The sequence below is a fragment of the Dipodomys merriami genome, unplaced genomic scaffold, assembly GCF_024711535.1.
Source record: "Dipodomys merriami isolate MVZ:Mamm:240054 unplaced genomic scaffold, mDipMer1.0.p SCAF_2, whole genome shotgun sequence".
In the NCBI taxonomy this organism is placed as follows: Eukaryota; Metazoa; Chordata; class Mammalia; order Rodentia; family Heteromyidae; genus Dipodomys; species Dipodomys merriami.
Window position 1 is genome coordinate 20,234,118 of NW_027203381.1, and position 26,670 is coordinate 20,260,787.

The window sequence follows — 26,670 nt, forward strand, 5'->3', positions numbered from 1 at the left end:
GCAGGCCAAGAAGGACCCAGGCCGACGGGTGCAGCTGCTCCTGGAGCCACCCCCGGAAAGGCGGCCTTGCGGCGAAGCGCGCTCCCGGGCCCTGACCTCAGGGGCAGCCGCGGCCCAAGGAGCCGAGCTCCGGCCGGCCCCCGCCCGGGGAGCAGGCGGTAGAGGAGGAGGAAGGCGCGGGGGTGCTGGTGGCGCCCGCGGCGGCGGCGGCGGCGGCGGCGGCGGCGGCGGTGTTGGGCACAGGAGGTTTCCTCCCCAAGGCCAGACTCCAGCCCGCGCCCCTTCCGGCACCACAACGGCTACCCTCATGCCCATGGACGACACCACAAAGGCCAGAAAGGCCGCAGCAGGCAAGACAGCTGCCCCGCTCATGGCCACGACCATTCGCGATTACAACCACAGCAAGGGCAGGTTCCCCTGGCGCTGAGCTTCGGGGGCCCGGAACACCGGCGGCGGGGTGTCCGAACGACAGCGCCTCCGGTGTTCCTGCGCCTCGGCCGGGGTGCCTGGCGCACAGTGTGGCCACTCTTACCTGACCCTACCCCTGGGACGAGCCCAACACCTCATGGCTACTCCTTCCTCCGCGGAAGGACACGTAGCCCCCTGGGGTAGGGTCTATAATGATACATGCATGAAAAAGTGTTACTACTGTCGGGGAGGGAGGGGGTTTCTCTTCAAAACAGGAGCAACAGCTGTGTGGGGCTGCACCATCCACCCGGCCTCGCCCCCTAAAATGCACCAAGTGTGCGGACGGGCTGCGGATAGGGAAATGCGGCAAACATGGTCAAATCTATGAAGTTAATTTTATAAACCAATATACAAATGAATAAGTTACAAAACACAGGAAACATCTGTATAGGGCACAGACTATAGACACACACAAACATAAAAGTGTCTGAAGCCGGGCGCTGGTGGCTCCCGCCTGTAATCCTAGCTACTCCGGAGGCTGAGATTATGAGGAGCACAGTTCCCAGCCAGCCCCAACGGGAATGTCCGTGAAACTCTTCTCCAATAAACCACTAGGAAACCGGAAGTGGCTCAAGCGGTAGAGCGCTGGCCTTGAGCTGAAGAGCGAAGGGACAGCGTCCAAGCCCACAGTTCAAGCCCTACCACCAAGAAATAAAAAAGTATCTTTGTCAGACCCAAATGAAAACACAGACTACACTCAGTGGGCCGCAGGATAGGGGAAAGTAATCAAATGTTTTAAAAACACAGGAAAAGCTGGAGGACCTCTGGCTCAAGTTTGCAATCCAGAGATTGGCATCTGAAGACTACGTTCCGACGAGATTGGGCTAGAAAGTGCAGGATCCCGTCATCTCCTCTGAACTACTCTTCCCCAAATTCATCCCCCTGCCCCCCCCTCCCCTGTCTTCGAAAAGAACATTGCTGGAAGTGGAGCTTTGGCTGAAATGGGAAAGCACTATGCTTGAGGAAGGAAACCTCAGCAAGGACAACCGAGCTAGAGCCAAACAAAGAAATTTACAAATCAATAGTGACAACAACTACAAATTTTAAGAGAAGACTTAAAAACTAAAGAAAAAAGAGTGAAGATATTTTAAGGTTAACAGGGGAGAGATGATTCTTGGAAAAGCAAAGGTACACAGGTGGTGGCCCTCAACCTGGGCTCCACTGGTTAGGCAGCTGGAGAGGCACACTGGAGCCAAGCTGTTCACAGCCAGGCTGCTGGGAAACCAACACTTGATGTCCTAGGAAGCACTTCAGGGAGGGGCTGAGGGAAGGGAAGCAGAAAGCCACCTCTGCCAGCACACGTGTCCACTGGCACTACTCTTAGGGGCTTGATAAACACACATTTTGTCACCACACTGTTTACTTCAAGAGGGAGAGGCTCCAACATAGCCTGTGTGGTTTTGAGGCACCCTGCCCAGCTCAACAGGTCCTCAAAGCACAAGTTCTACAGGCACCAGCACTGGTTCTCTTTTATTTTCCCTAGAATGCTGTAGATGGGGTGGTGAGCCATTCCCAGCTCCCCCACATAATGCTCCAGAGCATCCAACCGAGACACAGGAAACAAAGTCAAGTAGGCTGTCCAAATCTCACTCAGAGGCAACTCCCTCCCAGCAGCACAGCTTGCTTTCCACCTTACTGGAAGCCAGAATCCCTGCTGAGAACACACCCTAAGGGTGGGGCTAGGGAAGAGCAGTATGGATGGTTCCCCCCTGCGGGACCAGAGGCAGAGACACCAGGTTCTAAAGCTTAAGTAAAACCCGGTCTTCCTTGTGGCACCCCATCGCTGAAACACAGCAAGCAAATAAAGTGATTCCCAAGAAAGCCAGCCCACCCACAACCCCAAGAAAAGGGAAGGAAAGGCTGGGAAAAGACACTTGCCCATACATACATATATGCATACCTACAATATATGTATATATGCATACATCTTAGCATATGTATACATCTTATACACACACACACGCACACACACACACACACACACACACACACACTTATACCTTGAGAAGACAAATGGCCACTGATTTCAGTTGGCTTGATGTAAACATGATCAGCCAATCCCTAAACACTTATCCCACTGGGGAAGTACCCACCCACATCAGGTGATGAAGGACATTGAGGAACTCTCTGCCCAACCCACTTCCTAAGATACTGGAAGGAACAAGCCTGGAGAGGAACACACCATAACCCTAAGGTTGGGAGATCAGTGTTGGTCGTCCACACCTGTGGGCCCAGCCTACAGGAGGCAGACACACCGGGTTCCAATGTTCAAGGCCAGCCTGGCAGCACCCTGTCCTCTAGCAAGTCTTCATTTGTACCATGAAATATCTAGAGCATCCACTTGAGTCAACCAAACACATCCAGAAGCTTTTTCCTAGTGGGTAATTTCCAGTCCATTTTAAGCCCCTCTCCTACCCAAGCACACTCACCCTTTTGGTAGGATTTTTAGGTTGTTTATCTTAACAAACTTTCACACAGAATCCTTCCTACTTCCTTTGTTTGGCTTAACAACGTAGTATGTCATTAGGCTTACATTTTCACAGTGATCAGATATTTCTGTTATTAATATCCCAATCTCTTAATTACCTCTGATAATTAGGTTATGTGCTTCCAAAAAGTCTTCTCTCCAATCATGTCAATTGTATTATACTTTCTTCCTTTGCTGTCATACTCATCTGAAATTTCTTTTTCCCTTTTGTTTTTAGTGTTCATGTTTTTGCATAGCAGGTTTTCTATGGGATAGTTCAACATATAAAGGCTGGCTGCTGGGTGTGTGCTTAGAGCCAGAGAGTAAGAAGCTAAGTTCTAACCCCACACCACCTCATAGCCACACATACCATGAGAGTTTGCTTTAAAAAGCAAACAAGTATATATGCTACTTGGAAGGTTGTCAGTTACTGGGATATGAGGGTACACCGTTTGGATTTGGATTTTTATTTCTGTGTATATTTGTTCTTGTATAATGTCGCTAGAGAATAGAAATTCTGTTTGTTGAAAGTACTTCATATGGTCCTTCAGTTTACACAATATTTTTTCCTTTAGTTGAGGTATCTTCAATTCACGTATCTGTTCTTGGGCAGTGTCTGCTGGACTTTTAGGCCCATCAAATGAATTCTTCCATTATGGCACTGTATTTTTCAAGCTCTACGTTATTTTTGATGTAGTTTTTGTTGCCTTTTTACTCTCTCTTGTGTTCTTTACTGAAGGTCATAGTTTCCTTGAAATCTTTACATATAGCATACTAACTTTCTTTCAAGCCTTTGTCTTACCAATTTAATTTTTGTCATTTCTGGATTTGACCTCTGTTCACTGTTTTTCTTCTTGATTTTGATGTATTTTCCTATTTCCTAAGGAATTGTCAATTTTTTAATTGAATAGTAGACCCTGAAAATGCCTGAAGTTTATTTTAGGGGAGGAGTCTTATGGTGTAACTCTTTTGAGGACCTAATGAATCATTTAGCAAATGATCACCAGGATGCTGAAACATTTTCTAGATGTAGAGAGAAAGAAGGAAATACATGAACACAGGTAGAAAAGATGAACAAATAAAATCATTATATAATAATTCAACTCTATAACTCCACATTAGAGATGGGATGGGGAAAGAGGAGGGAGAATAATGGAAGTAGTGAGCATTGATCAGTTGAGCATTGATTACTTGACTTCTGGAATTAAAACCCCTTTCAATTACTTGTAACTGAAAAGAAACTATTTTAAAAGTATGTCATGATTGTTTTTGAGTTTTTTCCTGAGGGTTGTTATTGTTTTTGGTTTTGCTGTAATAAGTTTGAACTTAGCATGGTCTTACCCCTTGAGACACATGTTCAGCTAGGATTTTTGTGGGTATTTGGATGTGGAGTCTCAAGAACTTCTCAGCCTTTTCTTGCTTCAAGCCAAGATTCTCCAAATCTTAGCTACCTTAATAACTGAGATTATAGGAATGAGCTAGGGGTGTCTGTCCTGTGATTTCTTATGCAGATAGCTCAGACACTTAAACTTCAGTTTTATCCTATCAAAGCTTGTTTTCACCTGTATGAGGCAAGTAGTGTCTGAATGAAATGAGGTATGCTTTTTATTGGAGTGGTGAGGGGTAGAGTGGATACAGCCTTGCTTCCTTTTTCTAGAGACCTCTGGGGTTCTCTATTCTCTGATGTTCCACGAGAATCCTCCATATCTGTTGTTCAGAGCTCAAATATGAATGTGGGTAGGTGTTCAGTTCATATCACTTGATTACTGGTCTTCCTTGTTTACTCTGTATATGTGCCACTTGCTGTTCAAACAAAAATGAAGAATTAGGAAACACTTTCTTTGCAGAGCTTTTGTGTCTCTGGGACTCAGAGTTGTAAGCACTTGTTTTCTCAAACTCCAATCTCTGTTTCTTTCTCTCAGCAAAATCCAGTGTGTTCTTGGATTTTCCCTTCTTTTCCAGATTGTGCCTACTGCTTCCAAGTTAAAAAACTTCACATGTTCAAAGTCAATAGTCCAGTGGTTTTATTTTCATTATTTTTTTAATCTAGTCCTGTTTTCTAGTTATTTACAAGTAGAGTTCAAGTATGGGACCAGTAATTGCAGTTGCAAGTAGAATGGTACTTTTTAAACTATTCACAAGATTTATCTCTTTGATGAGATTTGCAGTTTTGCTATTGATAAGTAAAGCCTAACAATGTTACTCTTAGAAAAGAAAGCTAATAAGTATTTTTTACCAACATTTAGAAAATCCCACAAATACTAAGGTAACATTACCAATGTGTCCCTGGTTGTCTGATCAGCCTTTCTTGATCCACTTACAAGAATGTGGTTCAACAGCCAGCCAGTGGTTTCAAAAGATACCAAGAAGACTGTCGCACTGTTCTTTAGTGAAGTGGTAATTTGCTTTGGGCAAGACCAGAGATAAATACTGAAAACATAAGTTACTTAAAATTCAGCTTAACTTTATGTTGATTTAGGATTGTTTTAATTAGTATTGCAGAACTTTGAATTGTTTATAGCTACTGGTATTTCAGTAGATGCTTTAATGTTTGAACATTTAAAGTTTAATTAGCCTCCATTATTTAAAGAAAAATGCTGGTATAATTAAATTTTCACCTAATCTCTTGTTTAGGGGCTCTCACCATTATTAATAGTAAAAGCATTTAACTGGGTTCATATTAAATATAAATTACTACCTCATTAATTAGTAAATACATGAAGTAGAAATCTTTTAAAATATAATGTCCAGTCTACAAAGTAGGAAATAACTTTTCAAGAGAACATGAGAAAAAGGAGATTGCCTCCTTAATGTGAGCGGGCCTTATCAAATATGTTCAGATTAAAGTAGAATAAGTAAATGTGACTGGTACATATTGATACATGGTACATGTGATATTTGGTACATAGGAACACACTGGGGCTGGGAAGGTGGCTCAGTGGTAGAGCGCTTGCCTTGCATGCCTGAGGCCCTGGGTTCGATTCCTCAGCACCACATAAGCAAAAAGAATAAAGCCGGAAGTGGCGCTGTGGCTCAAGTGGTAGAGGGCTAGCCTTGAGCTGAAGAGCTGAGGGACAGCGCCCAGGCCCAGAGTTCAGGCCCCACGACCGGACCCAAAAAAAACAACAAAAAAAAACAACAAAAAAGGAACACACAGCTTGATGATAGCTTTCCAAAAACCATTCTTTTGCATTAATATGTCAATATTTGTTTTAAATTTTTCATCATATTAAAATTTGAGGCTGGATGTTGGTGACTGAGCACCTGTAATCCTACATACACAGCAGGCTGAGATCTGTGGATCACAGTTGGAAGACAGCCTTGACAGAAAAGTTTGTGAGACTCTTACCTCTAATAAACTACTCAGAAAAAGCCAGAGTGACACTGTGGCTCAAGTGGTAGAGGACTAGCCTTGAGCACAAAGAAGATTATGGATAATGCCTAGGACCTGAGTTCAAGTCCCAAGAACAGCAAAAACTAAAAATAAAAATATAAGCAATTGTGCACCAAAGCTTATTTGGCTTTAGAGGATTAGAGAATTCTTACAATCCGGTTGAAAACAAGTGACAGAAGTGTGATTAGACATAGTCTTATTTTAATTAAACACTGTGTTTATTTTTTTTTGTTTTATTTTTTTTGTTCCTGAGCCTGAACTCTGGGCCTGGGTGCTATCCATGAGCTCTTCAGCTCAAGGCTAGCTCTCTACCACTTGAGCCCCAGTTCTACTTCCAGCTTTTTCTGCTTATGTGGTACTGAGGAATCAAACCCAGGGACTCATACATGCAAGGCAAGCACTCTACCACTGAGCCACCTTCCCAGCCCTAAACACTAAATTGAAAATGGGGAAATTAGTCTGGGATGTAGTTCAGTTGCAAAGTGTTTGTCTAGCAAGTGCAACTTCATTGATTTTAATCCCCAGATCAAACAAGAGAAACAAAGCTTTAAAACAAAATTCTGGATTCATATATTTACTGCCTGAAAGGCATCAATTGCATCCAATTACACAAGAGTTTTGAGATACAAACCTGTATTGCCATTAGAGACTGAACTAGTAATACACACAGATACAGACATAGATAGACACAGACACACACAGAGAGTCATGCCTTGGTTTCCATAGCCCTTATCAATAAAAAATTATGAATTTCAAATATCATTTAAATGGCCTAGTATTTGCATGTAACATACATACATCTACTCACATAAAGTCATCTCTAGATAATTTGTAATACCTAATAAGTACAAAGTACTTATTAAGTACTTATTAAGTACGTAGTGATTATATTAAGGCAAGATGACTAAAATGAGCTTGTTCAGTATAGACATTACATATAAATCTAATGTAATACATATTTGTAGAGGTTTACTATAACATTCGGCTCACACAAATATAATGGCTGATGAGTTTTAAAATAGCTGACTTCAGCAGCTGGAGATACCATGTAGTTGTACCCAAAAAGTTGGCAGAATCAAGATTCAGGGAAAGATAGTGATCAATTTAAATCTAAATTCCAGGGGAAAAAAAAGACCCTTGTCCTAGTTTGAAATTCATCAGTTAGGAGGAATATGTCTTGTGAAGAATAGGAATTCTGTGAAGATTCCAGCTTTAAAAATAAAATAAAATAAAGAGAAGAAGGAGAAGCAGCAGCAGCCTTGAAGTGATTAATGAGGGCAAGCTTGGTGGACACTCATCCACTTGAGCTACACTCCCAGCCCAGGAAACATGACTTTTGGCATAGGACTAAGACAAGGAACTTTCCAGCAAGCCTTACAGAAAGCAAGTCACAAATACAAAAAATGACTTTAGAAATTATGTAATGAGCTTTACCATATTGAAGGGGTTTTACAGTCCTGTGAGAAAGTTTGCAAATTAAATGGTGTCAAATGCTTAGAAACCAAGCCCAAGATTAATGAATTGGTTAACATATGATTAAATACTGTCCCAAAGATTAAATATGAGAAAAATATATATATATATAATGGTCATACACTATTTGGCTGAGCAATACCCCTATTTTCAGGGTTGCACTGGCAAATATTAAAAACTGATGTAACAAAACTTGTGATAGAATTTCTGCCTTGGGAAAACAGGGATTTATATGCTAATGATGGGTAAGATAGGTGGAGCTAAATGCTCATCTTCCATAAAGATCTGAGAATGAAAGATTCAATTTGAAGAGCATAAATGTGGGTGAGTTTTAAATTTTGTTTTGCTTTTTCTTTCTTTTATTTAAAAACATGATTCTGAAGAGTAATACTTGAGAAGCAGGAGTCTCCCTTTCTTTCTTTCTTTCTTTCTTTTTTTTTTTTTTTTTTTGGCAATCATGGAGCCTGACTTCTGGACCTGGACCTGGGCGCTGTCCCTCAGCGATTCAGCTCAAGGCTAGCACTGTACCACTTGAGCCACAGCGCCACTTCTGGCTTTTTCTGCTTATTGCTGAGGAATGGAACCTAGGGCCTCATGCATGCATGGCAAGCACTCTACCACTGAGCCACCTTCCCATCCCCCCCTTTTTTTTAAAGTTTCATCAAACTATTAAAATCGCACACTACATCTGGTATTTCTTTGTTTAAAAAATCCATTTGAGTCCAGGTGCTCATACCTATGGGCTCACATCTGTAATCTTAGTGACTCAGGAGGCTAAGAGAAGAAGGATGTTAGGCTTAAGTCCAGTAGGGTAGAACAAGTCTGTAGACTTTTTAAAATAACAGAGCTTTCCAGTGACCCATGACTCACACCTGTAATCCCAGCTACTCAGGAGGCTGAGATCTGAGGATCTCGGTTCAAAGCCAGCTTGTGCAGGAAAGTTCATGAGACCCAACTAAAATTAACCAGCAGAATACCAGAAGTGGTGTTGTGGCTCAAGTGGTAGAGCACTAGCCTTGAGCTAAAGAGCTCAGGAAAAGCAACTAGGCCTAGAATTTAAGCCCCTTGACCAACAATAAATAAATAAATATATATATATATATATATATATATATATATATAAAATAACAAAGCTGGAGGTGTGACTGCAGTGTTAAACTGCCAGCTGAGCAAGCACAACAAGGCTCAGAGTTATAAATAAATAGATAGATAGATAAATAAATAAATAGTAGATAGGATAGATAAATAGGTAGATTCCCATGGTGATGTACACTTCTAATCCCAGTATTTAGGAGAATGAACAAGTGGAATTGCAAGTTTAAGCCCTTTCTAACCCATACTTAATTAGAAAATGGTGTAGAAATCACAGTATCACATTTTCAGCTTGAGTTACATAGCAAAATCCTGTGTCAAACAGTCCACTTGAAAATAAATGTATGAATAATGTGGCAGAAGAAAAACTAATTTAAAAAACCACCAAATAGAAATATTCTGAAAAATCCTACTGTAGTAGCTACTGTAGTGACTAAAATTTCTTGAAGACAGTTCTCTTTATATAAAACTTAAATAATCACCTCATACTTTCTTCCCCTTGTCTAGAACCCTAATGAGCACTTTTCCTTTCACTTGACCCAGAGAACCAGCAGTGAACTTATCTAAATATTGCTCTCAGCGCCATCTAGAGACTAAAATAAAAAATAAGTTTGGTTTTCTAAGGTATAGGAAATTCTGCTGACTTTTATTTACAGGCTACAGATAAAAATGTAAAATAGCAACAATTAAATTCTAAATTGGGGAGAGCAAGCACCAATACAGATGTAATACTTGAAGTGGAGTTCAAGTTCAAATATTGGCACATACAAAAAATACTAAATTGTATGGTAGAAACCATATGGAGTTACTGACAGGTCAGAGCACAAAGAATATGGCTAAGGAAGGCAAAGAGGAAGTGATGAAAAATGTCTACAGGCAGAGGATATGCCACTGGAGTGTTTTATAGGTCCTGTCAAAGTTTGGTGTGTATCCTAAGTATAATTGAAAGCCATTAAGAGGATGAGAGGGGTGGGGAGATGTGGAAAGAAGGCAGAGACATAGACAGAATTTTAACCTTAGCCACAAAATTACCAGGCACCAGTGGTCCCACCTGTAATCCTCCCTATCTTAGAGAATGAGAACTGGAGGATTGTAGTTAAAGGCCAAAGAAGCAGAAAAACCTTGAAGATTATACCTCATCAGATAAGAGATTGATCTTTCATTCCAACTACCAGAATAAGTCTAAACTAGGTGAATCTTCATCCAGTAGCATACATAGGCAAGAAGTGAGACCCTTTCTTAAAATTAACCAGCACATGAAAGAGTGATTTCCTTCAAAGTATACAATGAATTCCGCGGATATTACAAATATATGTTAACTTAAAGGCAAAGTACAATCTGTGTATTTGTAACTCATACCTGTAAATTCTAACTACCATAGGAGCTGAGACATGGAGGATCAAAGTTTAAAGCAAAAAGTCCATGAGACTCCATCTCCAATTAGCCAGTAAAAAGCTGGGCTGGAGATGTAGAAAATCACAATTGAGCAAGGCTCTGAGTTTATGTCCTGGTACTTGCAAACAAAGAAACATTTTTTTTTTGAAAACTACATTGAAAGAAAAGGCTGGAGGTGTGGCTCAGGAGCAGCATATCTGCCTAGCAAGAACAGGGTCCTCAGTTTAAATCCAATACTGATAGGATTAATAAATAAGTAAATAAATGAATGATCATCATATTTCCAGTGAAGAATGGACAGTAAGAAGCACCCCAAACCAATAGAGAACATCTAAGAGGCTATTAAAATGTGTTCAGATGAGAGATTCTGAGGTTTAGGACCAGGATGGTGGCTGTGGAAATGTAGATTATAATAAGATCTGCTGATGATAATCTTCTGTGAACGACAGAGGAGAACCAAGAGGAAGGCGCTATTATGGATGATGACTTGCTCAATTTGAGCAATTGAGTGCATGGTGGTTTCACTGAGGAAGAGGGAAAAATGTAGGTTTTGGAAAAGGAGGCTACAAGTGAAGGACTAGCCAAGTTCAGCCACAGATACTTAAGCTATTCTACTAGATACATCAAATAATTAGGTAATTCATTGGACTGTATTTCATCTTCTGGGGTATAGATCTGGGTCTGAGCAAAAAATTTGAGTCAGTTTATCTGGAGGCGTTTTTGGCATATGGATTGTATTGAATTTATAATATCATATGTGATCATTTAGGGCTGTGCTTTTTAAACCTGCAGTGTGTGTTACACAATGCAAATTTCAAGACCCTATCCAGAGTTTGTTTCAGGAATACCTGATGAAGATCAAGCAAGCATCTGTCTTATTAAAAAATATATTAAAGCAGCCTTTTTTAATCTAGTGCAAGTAATTCAGGCTCAGATTGGAATGAATTTAAGTGCAATTCATAGTTACAGAAGTAGCCATGGTATATATAGCCAAAACTTTGTAGAACTTGGAGGAAATAACCAGTAATTGGCAGCTAAAGAAAAGAGTTATCTTGTTACTAATTTTTTTTTCTCAAAATAGTAGGAGTGGGCTGGGAAGGTGGCTCAGTGGTAGAGTGCTTGCCTCGCATTTGTTAGGCCCTCAGCACCACATACACAGAAAAAGCCCGTAGTGGCACTGTGGCTCAAGTGGTAGAGTGCTAGCCTTGAGCTGGACAGTGCCCAGGCCCAGAGTTCAAGCCCCAACCCCTCCCTCTCCCCCCATAGTAGGAGATATAACCTTTGCTATACACTGTAATCACCGGTTAAGCATTTTTTAAAATAAATTGGGCCTGATAACACTCCTGTAATCCCAGCTCTCTCCAAGTTCAAAACCAGCCTGGGCTGAGGCATATATTTTTGTGCACATATTTTTTTCCCCAAAGTATCCTATTAGAATTTCCAAGAGGAGGCCCCCAGATAGATTTTTTTTAACTTTTAATTTTATTCATCCTCCCCCACCCTAAAGCACTCTTTTTGTATCCTCAGTGTCCAGCATAAAACGTGCCTCCAATTCCTATTCCATGTTGTGGGAAATATTCCTAGCCTATAGAAGACGCTACATACAACCGAAAACCACAGAATGTATTTTAAAGTTCATGTAATCTTCGTGGGAAGCGGATTACAGTCCCTTTCCTTACTTCCCTTACTTTAGACCTCTCAAATGTCTAACCTGGGTAGTTGCCATTCATAACCAGAATCCAGGGTTCTAACTGCAGGTCAGTGCTTTTCTGCCTTTCAGCTGTCTCATTTTAAGTGAGCCCTAATCTCCAATCAAGATTCAGCCTAATAACTCCCTTCAATATTCAATTCTTATTAAAAAACAACAACAACAACAACGGACTCTGCTGTCCCTGGCTCCTTTCAACAAACCTGCCTCTCGGGTTTGTCCCCAGGTCGCAGTCTCAAGCCCAGCCCCCGTCTTGACCAGCTGAGCTTCCCATTGTGCTTGAGCCACTCAAGCCAGGGCCTGGGTCGTCATGGTTACGGGCGACACGCTTCTGGGCAGTCAACTCTGAGACTTGAGTGTCTGGCGCCAGGGATAGTTTGGTGGGTGTTGTTGTTTGTGTCTGTTTTCCTTACCGCTTCTCGAGCCTGGTGTGTCAGTTTCAAGGTCTGATAAGAAAGCTCCATCGGACACTTGGTGAGGAGAGCAGGAACCAAGACTGAAAAGGAGCCAGTAACCGACTGACCAGAACCGCCAAAGAATTCGGCTCCCTGAAACCTGATGCTTTACCGGCCCGCCCCTTTCAGGATTGGCTGGAGTCTAGACAGCTCAGCCAATCACTGGCCAGGGATGAATTCTTGACCCTGTCAATCTCTGTGAACTGAGCGTGTCCCCTGGCCAAGCTGAAGATTTAGAGAGAGCAGGATGCCTGTGTAACCCTAGCTAATCGGGAGACTGAGATAAGAGGATCACAGTTGGAAGCCAATCTGGGCAGGAAAGTCCAGGAGTTTTTTTTATTTATAACTCAACACATGAGCACGCACACGCACGCTCGTGCGCGCGCGTGCACACACACACACACACACACACACACACACACACACACACACAGCCCTGGAAGCTGTGTCTCAAGTGGTAGAGCATTAGCCTTGAGTCCATAAACAGCACAGGGTCAGTGCCCTGAGACATTGTTTCAGAAAAATAACAGTCATTGTGGGATGAGAAGGAAAAACTGGGAGAGAGGGAGGGAAGGGGTGACACTATCAAAAATGAAATGTACTCTTGGGCTGGGAAGGTGGCTGAGTGGTAGAGTGCTTGCCTTGCATGCATGAGGCCCTGGGTTCCATTCCTCAGCACCACATAAGCAGAAAAAGCCGGAAGTGGCACTGTGGCTCAAGTGGTAGAGTGCTAGGGTTGAGCTGAAGAGCTGAGGGACAACACCCAGGCCCTGAGTTCAGGCCCCACGACCAACCAAAAAAGAAAAAAAAGAAAAAGAAATGTACTCTTAACTGAGTTATCTAACTGCAACCCCTTAATAACAAAAAAAAATTTAAGTCATGATTCATGTGAGGAGGTAAAATATCAACATAACCAAATGTATGGAATAAGTTGATTTGAAAATCATGAATGACTTCGAGGAATTCAATAGAAGAAAATGCAAATGTGGTAAAAATCGCCAGAGAGAATTATGTGAAGTTGTGACTAAATTGCTGTAATCTTTTGATTACAGCTGAGCTGTTCCTCATGAATGAAGAAAGTTACTTGAAATGGAGCCTACTCCTGTTGAAGGTGTTATGAATGTCATTGAAATGCCAACAAATGATTTAAAATAGCAAATAATATTAGTGATAAAGTGGTGGCAAAATTTGAGGGGAATAACTCCAATTCTGAAAGGTCTCCCATGGGTAAGATGCTATCAAACAGCAATCACAGGCACCAGAGAAATCTTTCCTGAATCAATGTTGCAAATCTTGTTATTGTCTTATTTTAAGAAATTGTCACAGCTACTCCAGCCTTCAAAAATCACCACCCTGATGGGACAACAGTCACTTACATGGGAGCAAGATTTGTCACCAAGAAAAAGACAATGAGTTTTCAAAGCTTTGATGATCACAAACTTTTTTTTTTTGCCAGTTGTAGGTCCTGAACTCTGGGCCTGGGCACTGTCCCTGAGCTCTTCAGCTTAAGGCTAGTACTCTACCACTTGAAACACAGCGCCACTTCCAGCCTTTTTTCTGCTTATATGTTGCTGAGGAATAGAACCCAGGGCCTCCTGCATGCAAGGCAAGCACTCCACCACTCAGCCACCTTTCCAGCCCAATCACTAACATTTTTTAGCAATAAATGTTAAGATATGTGCATTCTTTCAAAATAATTCTATTGCATACTTAATAAACTACAATATTATAACTTTTTTTCAGTACTAGAGGTTGAACATAGAGTCTAGCACTTGCTAAGTGTTGGGTCTTCGTCCGTCCCACAAAGACGGACGGGGTCCGAGGAATGGTAAGTGCGGCGCTCGCCCGTTCCCTAGCCTCCCTTAGCCCAGGAGACAATCAGACACAGCGGGGAGCCAAATCCAGCAGGTAGAAAAACTCGTTTATTAACAGAGAGCAGTCCCTTTTTAAAGACAAAGAGGGTGGGTGGTATGGTAAGGGAGGAAGAGGAACCAATCACTGTCAAGGTCACACCCTATCATTCACCTGAGCCTTCATGGGCTGGTTAGGTACTGATCAGAAGATCAATTGGGGCCTGCCCACTCTACCCTCTCCCAGAGCCATCTTGGCTGGCCATGTGCTCTTCAGTAAATTAGGCTCTGCCCACTCAACCCCCTCCCAGAGCCATCTTGGCTGCCCATGTGCTCCACAGCTAAGCAAGTATTCTATCACTTGAATCATATCCCCAGTCCTTAATTTTGTATTTTATTTCAACATAGGGTTTTACTACCTGTGTGTGGGCTGATATTGACTTCAAAAGCTTTCTACCTCCAAATCCCAGAGTAGCTAAGATTCTAGGTATGCACCACCTGTGTGTGTGTGTGTGTGTGTGTGTGTGTGTGTGTACAAGCAAAACATTCTATATGCCAGGCAAGTACTTTACCATTAAACTACATTCCAAGGCCTACAAATAACTGACAGGCTGCTGGAGGACAGAGGCAGCCGAGAAAAGCCACTTCCTTATACACCACCTGTCCCAATTACACACCACCTGTCCTAATTGTTCTTTAGGGACACTAGCCTAAAACTGTTCAAACTCGCAAAAAAATAGTTCCTGCTGACCCCAGCCGTGTAAACCCAGATACAACCAGACACTGGATGACCTCTCTGATCCTGACCAGGGAGTTCGCCCAGGAGTGTACCCCCTCATTGGCAATATCATATAGACACAGCTAAGAGTCCCAATGGCTGATTGTATAGAGATAAGGTGATTCAGGGCTGGGAAGGTGGCTCAGTGGTAGAGTGCTTGCCTTGCATGCTCGAGGCCCTGGGTCAATTCCTCAGCACCACATAAGCAAAAAGTAAAAAGCCGGAAGTGGTGCTGTGGCTCAAGTGGTAGAGCGCTAGCCTTGAGCTGAAGAGCTGAGGGACAGCGCCCAGGCCCAGAATTCAGGCCCCACGATTGGACCAAAAAAAAAAAAAAAAAAAAGAGAGATAAGGTGATTCAGTGCCTTTTGGCTGGAATACAGGTGGCCTCCTTTAGGGTTATTAACTTTGACAAACTGCGGGTAATTACTCAACTTTGGGATGTGAACCCTGATGCCTTTCTAGCTAGACTTACTGAGGCCCTGACTAAGTACACCTGCAAGGACCCCACCTCTCCAGCTGGGGCAAGCTTTTTTGGCCTCTCATTTTATTTCTCATAAAGAAAAACTCATAAAGGCTGAGGATGGCCCTCAATCCCTTCAAAGTTTCCATGACCATGAGGAATAGGAAAAGGCTAATAGGGAAGCCCGCTCTTGCCAAAAGGTGGCCTATCAAGCCCAAGCCCTGGTTGCTACCCTAAGGCCCTCTTCAATGCGTGGTTCTGGAGAAAAGTGCCAACTACCTGGGCCCTGTAGCTAGGAGGGGCTGGGCAAGGAAATGCCCTAAACCCCATCCTCCCCAGAAACCTTGTCCGCTATGCAATCAAAAGGGACACTGGAAGACTGACTGCCCCTCTGCGCCTAGCCACTGAGGTACAGTCCTTCCCTCCCCTGACTTGCTGCCTTTGGTCCTAGGCCTGGCTGCTGAAGACTGAGGATGCCCTGCTTCACTGACCCGGATCACCCTCATAGGGTAATGATCCAGGTAGTGGGTAAGGCCATTTCCTTTTTGGATGATACGGGGGCTATCTATTCAGTCCTCCCTTCCTACTTGGGCCCCTTAATTCCTTCCCAGGTCTCACTTATGGGAGTTGACAGACTTCCTTCCCAGCCACCAGCGTTGAGCCCTCTTATGTGCCTGATATATGCAATGGAGGTAGTAAGAGGAATGAGACCCAACCCTGCTCTTAGCCTTAAAATCTAGCAAACTTATCCATCCAAGTGGTGCAGTTCTGAGACAACCCAGTTCCACAAGCCAAAGGAAAAATGTGCAGTTTTAAACTCTATAGATACAAAGAAGCCCAAGGAACTAAAGAGGGTAGTAAAAAAAAAAAAAAAAGTCTTGGGAAAGGAATTGGAAAAAAAAATTGGTTTCCTGGGGCTGGGAAGGTAGCTCAGCAGTGAGTGCCCTGAGGCCCTGGGTTCGATTCCTCAGCACCACATAAACAGAAAAAGCCGGAAGTGGCGCTGTGGCTTCAGTGGTAGAGCGCTAGCCTTGAGCTGAAGAGCTGAGAGACAGCGCCCAGACCCAGAGTTCAGGCCCCATGACTGGCAAAAAAAAAAAAAAAAAAAAAAAAAAAGGTTTCCTATAAGAATGGGTTTGAAAATGTTTGTTCCAAAAGAAAAGAAGACAAACCTCAGAAAGTTTAAGTATGTAGCAAATGGTATGTCTTAAAAATAGAGCTTATGAGTAAAACTTGTATGAAATTAACTTGGCTATGATATACAGAGTCAGGATTGGTGCACTGAAGGGCTAGGTGAGTTGGCTCCTATCCCATGATCTCTAGCCTCACTCCAGCACCAACTTACCTCCTAGCACCTAATCCATGACTGGCCATTGTTCCATTTCTTTCTGATTATTCCTTCCTGTCCTATTCCCTGTATGGGACAGACCTACTTGTTAAGTTACATGCTGTATGGTATATTAAATAGGTGGGTTTCATTAGGTAGCCGATGAAGAGAATACCACGAGCTATTCAGGCAGGAGAAATTTATTTCTGGAACTGCTACCCCTGGCCATACATGGTGAGAGAGGCATGGCTGAAAAGGGGTGACCCACCTCTGGGCCAGGACTTATCTAGGCCAGGGACAGGAAGAGGTATGGCCAGGTGGGGGAAAGGTGTGGCCACACTGGATCAGGATGTGACCTCAGAGTCTGGGAACTACCTATGGTCAGATGGAGGCATGTGACCAGGAAGTAGCCCAGGATGTGACCTAGCAGGAGGGGAAGATGACTGCTTCCAGGTCAGCCAGATAACAGATACTGGGTGGAAATTTAGCCAAGAGGTAGGGAAGTGTCCCTGTGCAGACTTTACACATTCCAGCTTGACCTAGGGACCTCCTAATATGGTCCTGGAAGCCCCTCTAGTATTAGTTCTGTCCCTCTATGAGCCTCCATCCTTCTCTTGCTCCACCTCCTCCTCCTTCCCACTTCCCCCCTAATTTGGTGTATTCCATTGGGTGGGGCACCTCTTCCCCTGTGGTGGCAACACACCATCAGCCTGTTCTTATCCTCCCCTTTCCCTGCTCGATCTCAATTTCTTGGTAAAACACCACCAGGGTCTGTTACCCATTATTAATTGCCTTAAAAGGAAGGGCGTGGTTTCACAGGGAAAAAGACAGGCCTCCTATGATATTGTCCAGCCAAGGGGAGACTATAGAGGCCCAGCGCCTCCCTGAGGGAACATTTCAAAAGGCTGAATTGGTGGCTCTTCCGCAGGCCCTCCAGCTATCTAGAGAAAAAAGATAACCATTTATACTGACTCTAAGTATGCCTTCCTCATTGACCATTGTCACATGGCAATCTAAAAGAATGGGTTCCTATACACAAAACGGAATCCTATTGTTAATGACCACCTAATTTTAAAACTAATTCAGGCCCTTTCCCACCCATCTGCTTTGACTATTGTCCATTGTAAGGGACATGAGAGATGAGTCCTTCCTTTCCCAAGTTAACAATAAGGCCAATGTGGTGGCATACCAGGTCACTCAACAATCAGCAGCTCTGGTCCCCATTTTGCTTTTACAGGTCCCAGACTTGACCCTCAGTATTCCCTGTCCAAAAAAACTCTTCTCTATGAGAAGGGTGGCATAGATGGAGAACAGGGATGGATCTTTGTGGGAAATAAGCTGGCCTTGTCACTGGCCCATACTACAACCCTCACACAGCAGGTTCATACCTCACTTCATATTGGTCCCAAGGTACTGTTTCAATTTTTAAAGCCCCTCTTTTATCACCCTCAGCTTTCCACCATCGTTGGGCCTGCATTTCAGGCATGTTTTACATGCTCCACCACCACCCCTGAAGGGGGACTTAGGCCAGTCTTTACAACCCATCAAATGCGGGGCTATTGCTTGGCCAAGACTGGCAGGTTGATATTACCGAATATGCCCACACACAAAAGGATGAGGTACCAGCCGGGTGCTGGTGGCTCACGCCTGTAATCCTAGCTACTCAGGAGGCTGAGATCTGAGGATTGAGGTTCAAAGACAGCCGGGGCAGGAAAGTCCATGAGACTCTTATCTCCAATAAACCACTAGAAAACCAGAAGTGGTGCTGTGGCTCAAGCGGTAGAGCCCTGGCCTTGAGATAAAGAGCTGAGGGGCAGTGCCCAAGCCCAGAGTTCAAGTCCCATGACCAACAACAACAACAACAAAAAGGATGAAGTACCTTCTTGTTCTGGTAAATACTCTCATGGGGTGGGTTGAGGCCTTTCCAACTCCCAGAGAGATGGCAGGAGTTGTAACCTTATTTTTACATTCAGAATTATTCCTCCTTTTGGCTCCCTTCTTCTCTTCAATTTGATAATGGCCTAGTCTTTATTTCCCAAGTAGTATAACAGGTGTCTTTGGCCTGAGGACACAGCCTAGTCTCAGCTCAGGAACTTTCAGATAAACTCCAGGTGACCATAGAATCCACTGCTGTATCTCTAGCCTCACCCCAGCATTAACTTACCTCCATTGCACAGGTTGCTAAAACTGCTAAATGGCCAAAAAAGTGGAACCTATCTATTCTTGCAGGAACAATGTTATTATATTATTGTTGTTGTTTTTTTTTTTTTGGGTCCGGTCGTGGAGCCTGAACTCTGGGCCTGGGCGCTGTCCCTCAGCTCTTCAGCTCAAGGCTAGCGCTCTACCACTTGAGCCACAGCGCCACTTCCGGCTTTTTTTTCTTTTTGCTTATGTGGTGCTGAGGAATCGAACCCAGGGCCTTGAGCATGCAAAGCAAGCGCTCTACCACTGAGCCACCTTCCCAGCCCCAATGTTATTATATTAATGAGTTAGGTTTGGTAAAACAAAACATTGAGATCCTAAACAACTTAAAGAAGGAGCTTAAACATCAGCAGTCCAGGGGACCTATTCTGGATTGGTTCCATAGCCCCCTTGCTGGATAGTTACTACTAAGTAGGCCTATTAATTTGAATTTGTCTTTTCTTTTTATTTGCCCCATGCCTCTTGAGGTTCATCCAGAGCCCCATCCAAGAAAATGACCAGAGGAGACAGTTAATCAGCTTCTTCTTCTCCACCCATACATTTGTCTGCTGACTACCCCTCCGGCATCCTAGACAACAGGCATACAGCCTCACAATGCCCCTGTCCAGCAGGAAGTAGCCAGATGACTTTCAATGCCCTATTAGCAAAGATGCCATAAGGACAGGCCGCTGGAGGGCAGAGGCAGCCGAGAAAAGCCACTTCCTTATACACCACCTGTCCCAATCATTCTTCGGGGACACTAGCCCGAAACTGTTCAAACTTGCAAAACAAGTTATGTGCTAAAAGTTCCTGCTGACCCTGGCCATATAAACCCTGCTACTCTGTGATCTCTCTGATCCTGAACAGGGAGTTTGCCTGGCAGCGTACCCTAATTTTTCTTTCTTCACCTTTACCTCTTCCTGTGTGTTCTTTCCTCGCCTAAAACCTTACAATAACTTTTGTTGTTGTTGTACTAGGGTTTGAATTTAAGGCTTTGTACTTGCTAGACAGGTACTCTAACACATGAGCCACTCTGCGAACACCCACCATTTTTCTATGCTAATCCTGCACTGTTATCCTCATGCCCACCCCCTCCCATCCCATCATCCTGTGATCCTTTCATTTTTTGTTTTCCCACATAGCAGAAATGACAGACGCATGTCACCTTGCCTAGCCATTGGTTAGGATAGGATATTGAGACCTTTTTGCCTGGGCTGCCCTCAAAGAACAATGCCTGCTGTCCTCAAAGTAAAATGCCTGCTCCCTTTGCCTCTCAAATGGCTACAATCATATTAAGCCACCACCCAAGTGACATGACTTTTATTTGCACTGGAAAACCCCAAAAAGTATGATTCAACTTACTGCAATATATTCTTTTTTTTTTTTTTTTTTTTTTTGGTCGGTCGTGGGGCTTGAACTCTGGGCCTGGGCGCTGTCCCTCAGCTCTTCAGCTCAAGGCGAGCGCTCTACCACTTGAGCTACAGCGCCACTTCCGGTTTTCTGGTGGTTTATTGGAGATAGGAGTCTCGCGGTCTTTCCTGCCCGGGTTGGCTTTGAACCGCGATCCTCAGATCTCAGCCTCCTGAGTAGCTAGGATTACAGGCGTGAGCCACCAGCGCCCAGCTACTGCAATATATTCTTTAGGATGGTAGTCTGGAACCAAATCTCTGACATCTTTGAGGTATGCCTGTACATCTTTCAAATGATGAAAGAAAAAATATACAGTCAAATTAGACTTTAATGTCAATGAAAATATTCTTTAAGAATTATAGGGTGTGTATGCTAAGGTGCCAGTGGCTCATGCCTGTAATCTTAGTTATTCAGCTAAGCTGATAACAGCTCTGAGTCATCATACAGTGTCTTTGATTTCTTCAGTGTGCATAGAGGGTGCTATTTTGGGGTTTTTCTATATCTCACAGCATACTATCTCCACACAGAAGTCCCTAAAGTCCATTCCATTCCTAAGTACTCATAAGTGATTCTCATTTCCATGTTTTTCCCCCTGTTTTTAGCTTGCACAGACCCAGTCCATCCAATGTGTTTTTACCTAAATCAGGGTCCCAATAATGATCTCATTCTCTTTCTTTCCCAAGTCTACTCCACACTTACCACACCTGATATGGTCTTCAGTTTCCAAGTAAACATGAAGAAGTAAATATTGGGCAAGTGGAAGGTGACATGAGTGCAGCTCACATGTGTACATATTTACTTCTGTTGCTTAGCTGTGCATAGAGGGAGAAAGAACAGAGATTCATCTTACTTTCAGTGATAATAGCTAATTAGCTAGCTAAATTCTTTAAATGGATAAATAACAAACATGTGCAGTATCCCTCTAGCTAGAAAAGTTTAGTGATATAGAAAATGTTCCCTGATAGACAACCCATCTCCTCTTCACTGAATCCTGGATCCCAGGAAAGCCCCTGTACCTTCAGCAATCTTAATGCCAAATCCTCTTCATGTAGTGATGGAAAAAAACCCAAGCCAAGGGTTTAGAATAGTGAAAACTCCTCTCTCAAAATGAATGGGAATCATGTTCTGAGGAATCCCTGGGCATACTGGGATTAAGAGTTTAAGAGCAGTGATAAGGTTGGAGGGAGTAGGGTAGAAAGATAAAAGTAGGAATAACATTGTAGAAAGCCAACAGGGAGGAAGGAGCCCTATGATCAATTGTGGGAACATTCCTAATTGAAAATCGTACCAATAGTGCCTGCAGTCTTGTTTCTGAAAGACTATTTGTGCCTTCAAGAGGATGGCAAATACAAAGACTTGAAATCTGAAGATGTTCTTACTTTGTTCAGCAGCTTCTGCAACCACTGCTGAAACAGTACATTTCTGTTCCTAAGTCCTGCTTGAGGCATCCTTCACTCACCTCCATGTGGCTGACAAGCATGGGTACTGGAAAATGGAAGCTGTTCACAGCAAATTGTTCAATTAGAACCAGGGACAGGGCAGCTTCTGTCATTGACAAGCTAATCCCAGGACAGCTCAAGATCACTAAAACTGTTTGTTAGTCCATTATGGCTTTCAGCAAAGGCAAAACAGTTAAGGAGGGGACAGATTGCATCTTCAGTACTAAGGGACTGATGTTGGTCGGTTGAGGGAGAGGGCAAGGCAGGTAGGTTGTCTAGCTTTCAGTCCTACTCCTCCAAAACTTCTGAGTAAAATGCTGATACCTTGGTTCCCCCTCCCCAAGCTTTTGATTGAATTGGTATGGCTTGTGACCTAGGCATCAGAGTTGGGAAGCTCCCAATTAAAAATCTAGCTGATGACAATAAGAGAACCTGAGCTACATGGGTTCCCAGCTCAACCAATTTTCTTATTTACCACTCTTTCACTAGTCACATGGCCTTGATCAAGTCTGTTTCCTTACACCTGTAGAGGCTAGGAAGCACAATATTGAAGTGTCTCCATCAGTTGAGGGTCTTGTGTCATGGCTTGGCAAAAGGTATCACATAAGAGAAGAGAATCCTCCCCGCCCCCGCCTTTTTTTTTTTCTTCTTGTGCTAGTATTAGGGCTTGAACTCAGGGTCTGGACACTATTCCTTGGCTTTTTCCACTTAGGAATGGTATTCTATCACTTGAGCCACAGCTCCACTTATGACTATTTTTTTGGTGAATAAGAGTGACGTGGACTTTCCTGCCTGGGCTAGCTACAAATCGAGATCCTCAGATCTGAAGCCTCCTGAATACTTAGGATTATAGGCATGAACCACCTGGATGCAGCTTTTCACCTACCAGGTTAAAGGAAATTTGAACTGGGGCATGGGAATTTTTCTAAGCATCAGTTAGTTAGACTCACATTTCCCTTCGATCAGAAGTTAGGGGTATCATCAAGCTTTTCCCGCTTACTTGGGGGTGTTTTCGATTTATTCTTTCCTAGCTATTAGATTTCCCTTATCCCTTGACGTTCTACCAAGGCCTTTCTGAGCCACCAAATATCTCCACTCCCAGCAGCCCAGGACTTTATGGCAACCTTCAAGGCCAGAAAAAATGGGCCAAATTAGTAGTTGAAGGACATTAGCAATAATGGGTTGCACACCCTGCAGCACTGAATCTGCACAATGGCCTGTTTATGCTCAAACTCAGAACACTTTGAGGGACAGTTTTTATTTACTTTGACTTCGACAGGCTACCGCCACCGGAAGAAGGGCACCGTTAGAATCTTCCCGAATCATTCCAGTCACGAGTCCAGTCACTGCTTCCTTTGGGCTACTCCCTCTGGCCAGGCCCTCCTCCAGCCCCTCGGTAAAGCTGCAGTTCTACCGAAGCCTCAAAGCTTCGGTGGCGGCGGGCGGGCGAAACAGCGCAACTGGGAACTTGGCCCGACCAGGCCAAACCTGAGCCACCGGAAGTGTTCCGGGACGGCGCGGAGGCCGCCAGCGCGGGCGGAAGACGGCGCCGCCGGAGTGGGTAGGGGGCGCCGCGAGGGGCGGGGTCTCAGCTCACTGGGGGCGGGACTCCCGCGCCGATCACGTGACGGGCTCGGCGGCGGCGGCGGCGGCGGCGGCGGCGGCCGCGGCGTCTTCAGCGGCGCCCAGTACAGGATGGTGCTGGAGGCGGCGGCGGCGGCCGTGGTGGCGGCGGCGTTGTTGGCGGCAGCGGGAGGGGGAGCGGTGGCGGCAGCGGAGCCCGCGGTTGGCATAAAATGGCGGATTTCGAAGAGTTGAGGGTGAGCCGGAGAGCGGAGGCGGCGGGGGAGGGGAGCGGAGGGAGGCGGGGAGCTGCAGCCGCGCTCCTGGCCGCCGCCTTCGGGGTTGGCGGGGCCGGTTGGAGGAACCCCGTTACCCAGCCGGCGTCGGAGCGTGCGGGGGAGGACCGGGGAAGCGGGCGCGGGGGCCCGGCGCCTTGGGCAGGGCACGTGGGCCCGACTCCCCGCGCCTGGAGGGCCGCGGGGGGCAGCGGCGTCTGCTGCTCGGCCGCGGCCTCCGCCGACAGCTCTGTGGCGACCCTCGAGCCTCTGTGCCCGCCACTCCTTCGGGGGAGACTTTGCTGCTAGGGGAAGAAGTTGCGCTTAGGAATTTCTCTCTCCTGCTCTCATGGCTGATGCTGCCGTTGCCTCAGGTCTGAGCCGAGATAAGGCCCCTTCCTCCCACTAGTGCCTTCTCTCGGCGGAGCCTGGTGTGTGGGGAACACTGCCTTCAGATAATCGGCCTTAAATCCCGAGAGTTGGTCAGTGCCGTGGTAGGAAACGTGCCAAGTCCGTGTTGTCATGTGCTGCGTCTTGTTTGTACGTTCCTACTGCTTTGGGGGGAAAAGACTGTTAGCCCTAGCATGAGATCATAACTTTATTGTTCGACACCTTTGTATAATTGGGATGGTTGGGGGGGGGGTAAATGGGGGGGGGCCGTCGAAGACTCCCCGCCCACAGAATATCCTTCAGAGAATCTTTTAACCGAATGAAACAAAAACTCAGGGAGCCAAGTGAGCCGAACGGGACGCTGAATGACTAGAGACATAGATGGGCTATTTACAGATAAGAAACCCTGATTGTATTTCGAAAACATTTCAAAGTCGAGTGGAGAGAAATATTAAGTTAAATTAACTGCCTCCACTTTCTACAGTCTGGGATGTGTGATGTTCGGGTTATTTTATTGGTTCCTATAAGAGGTGTTGGTTTTGTATGTATTATTGTTTAAGGGTGGAGGAAGGGTATAATGTAAGTTGATTGTGTGGTACTTAAGTGGGCATCACCAAAAGGAAGCATGTTCTCTAAAGGGTTATTTGCACAGTACCAGCCATTTTCCCTCCTGCTGTTTGAAAAACAATTCTTTTCCTGTAAAAGTATGTTAATGTATGTTATATCCTATAGTAATTTATTCAGAGAACCCAGGTCACCGTAAAGGAGATATAATTTTAAGTCTAAGTGTTTCGGTGGATCTGCTTCCCGACTGTGGAGCTTTGAACACCTGTGGAACTTTTGCAACAACAGAGATCTGAGCCTTGCCTTTATAAATTCATTAGTCTCAGGGTAGGTTGAGAAGACTGAACCTCAAGGCTAAATATATTTTTCTTTACCTGCAGAATTGCCTCCTTTTGTTTTTATTTTTATTTTTTTTTGTTATATTGTTCCAGTCCTAGGGCTCATCAGTTCTTGGGCACTGTCCCTGAGCTATTTTGCTCAAGGCCAGGACTCTACCACTTAAGCTACAGCTCCACTTTTTGCTTTTTGGTGATGAATTGAAGATAAAATGTCTTACCTTCCTGCCCTGGCTGACTTTGACCTTGATCGTCAGATCTCAGCTTCCTCAGTAGCTCAGTTCATAGGCCTGAGTCACCAGTGCCCTAGCATGTCTTCATTTTTGTGTGGTAAGTGATGCATATAGTTGTCTTCCTATTCCAGGTTTTTTTTTTCCTAGTGAAAACTTTACCATAGTATTAATGCTTAACAGAAAGGAAAGAAATAACTGAATAGGGCAGAGAAGGCAGTCAGTGCACAGATTGGAGTGGAATCAGGAAAAAGTAGAAACAAAATTTTTTTTTTTTTTAAACTTTTTGCCTCCTTTAATAATTTTGTTCTGTGAATAAGTATCATCTGACCCTGTAAATCAACTGTCTTTGCATCTCTTTGTTTACTCATAGAAGGGTGATGTCCCCCTGAAAATTCATAGTCCATGTGATCAGCATAGACATGACTGGTAAGAGTTTTTGGAGGAGAGGAGAAGATATAGGCCCAGTAGCTGATGGAAGTTGACCACTCTTAACTAGTCTTAGTTGCTCAGGACAGATACATGTCACCTTACATTTAAAGATGAACTATCCTCCCTTCTCACACTCAATGCAGAGAGTGTTGATGACATATATCCTTTTGTAATATGATGCTTATTAAGTGAATAGCTGTGATCTTAATACTTCATGTGTTCTTCTAAATAGTTCATTCTTACTAACGCACAATTCTATGAAGAAAATGAAGCACAAAGATTAATTTGACCTAAATGATGGTTTGAGAATGTAAATAGGAATTTTAATATTAACTTTCTGTGCTCTTCAGAGACTTGAATGTTTTGCTTTAGTTCAGGTAGGCACCTGTGGGTATAGGTGGAGCTTCTATCATTTTACAGTTTATGGTGCAAATTAAATGATAAACAACACCCTTATGTAACATAGCAGTGGAAGGAAAATAAGAACTGATTGAAAAACAAGAAAGGGAGAGAAGGTCTCTGAATATTGATATTCATACTGAGTGAATTATAATAGGTCAAGGAAAAGTTACAGGCATTCTTTTTTTTTTTTTGGCTGTTTTCTTGGCAGTGGAGGATTGATGTATATGTTGATGTATATGTTACATTTGACTTGTTAATACTGCCCTACCATGGAGAGGATTCTCTTTTAGGGCCATTCCTTACAGAGTAAGGCCAGTATAGCTTGAGCAGCTGGTGCTGCACCTACCTATACTGGAGGTTGGGGTTATGAGGAAAGATCACTCTCAATGTGGTTTAATGACCTCTGAGCTTCTAATTTTAAGTCTTGGGCGTTAAAATGATGAAGCAGCTTCTGTAGAACTTTACAAAACTTGTAGAGCCGAGGGAGATGCCTGACAGTTTCAGGTTTTTGTGTTTTTTTGTTTTTGTTTTTTTTGCTAGTCCTGGGGCTTGAACTCAGGGCCTAGGCACTGTCCCTGAACC

The 26,670-nt window shown here is 44.0% G+C and overlaps 2 protein-coding genes across 14 annotated transcripts in view; one reads left to right on the top strand and one right to left on the bottom strand.

Moving 5' to 3' along the window:
* The window catches only part of Katnal2 (katanin catalytic subunit A1 like 2), a 98,234-nt gene extending 77,035 nt beyond the window's left edge, over positions 1–21,199 (bottom strand). For 4 of the 5 annotated variants that reach the window (XM_070029201.1, XM_070029205.1, XM_070029200.1 and 1 more), the window contains exon 1: positions 12,411–12,524. In XM_070029201.1, the coding sequence (XP_069885302.1) occupies positions 12,411–12,461 (51 nt within the window). In that variant the 5' untranslated portion in view covers positions 12,462–12,524. Of the gene's footprint in view, positions 1–12,410; positions 12,525–21,157 lie in introns of those variants that run through there. The other variant, XM_070029202.1, reaches the window with a different exon arrangement.
* Positions 21,200–23,634: 2,435 nt separating this feature from the next.
* Positions 23,635–26,670, top strand: part of Pias2 (protein inhibitor of activated STAT 2) — a 98,257-nt gene continuing 95,221 nt past the window's right edge. For all 9 annotated transcript variants that reach the window (XM_070029220.1, XM_070029210.1, XM_070029214.1 and 6 more), the window contains exon 1: positions 23,635–23,717. In XM_070029220.1, the coding sequence (XP_069885321.1) occupies positions 23,694–23,717 (24 nt within the window). In that variant the 5' untranslated portion in view covers positions 23,635–23,693. The remainder of the gene's footprint in view (positions 23,718–26,670) is intronic.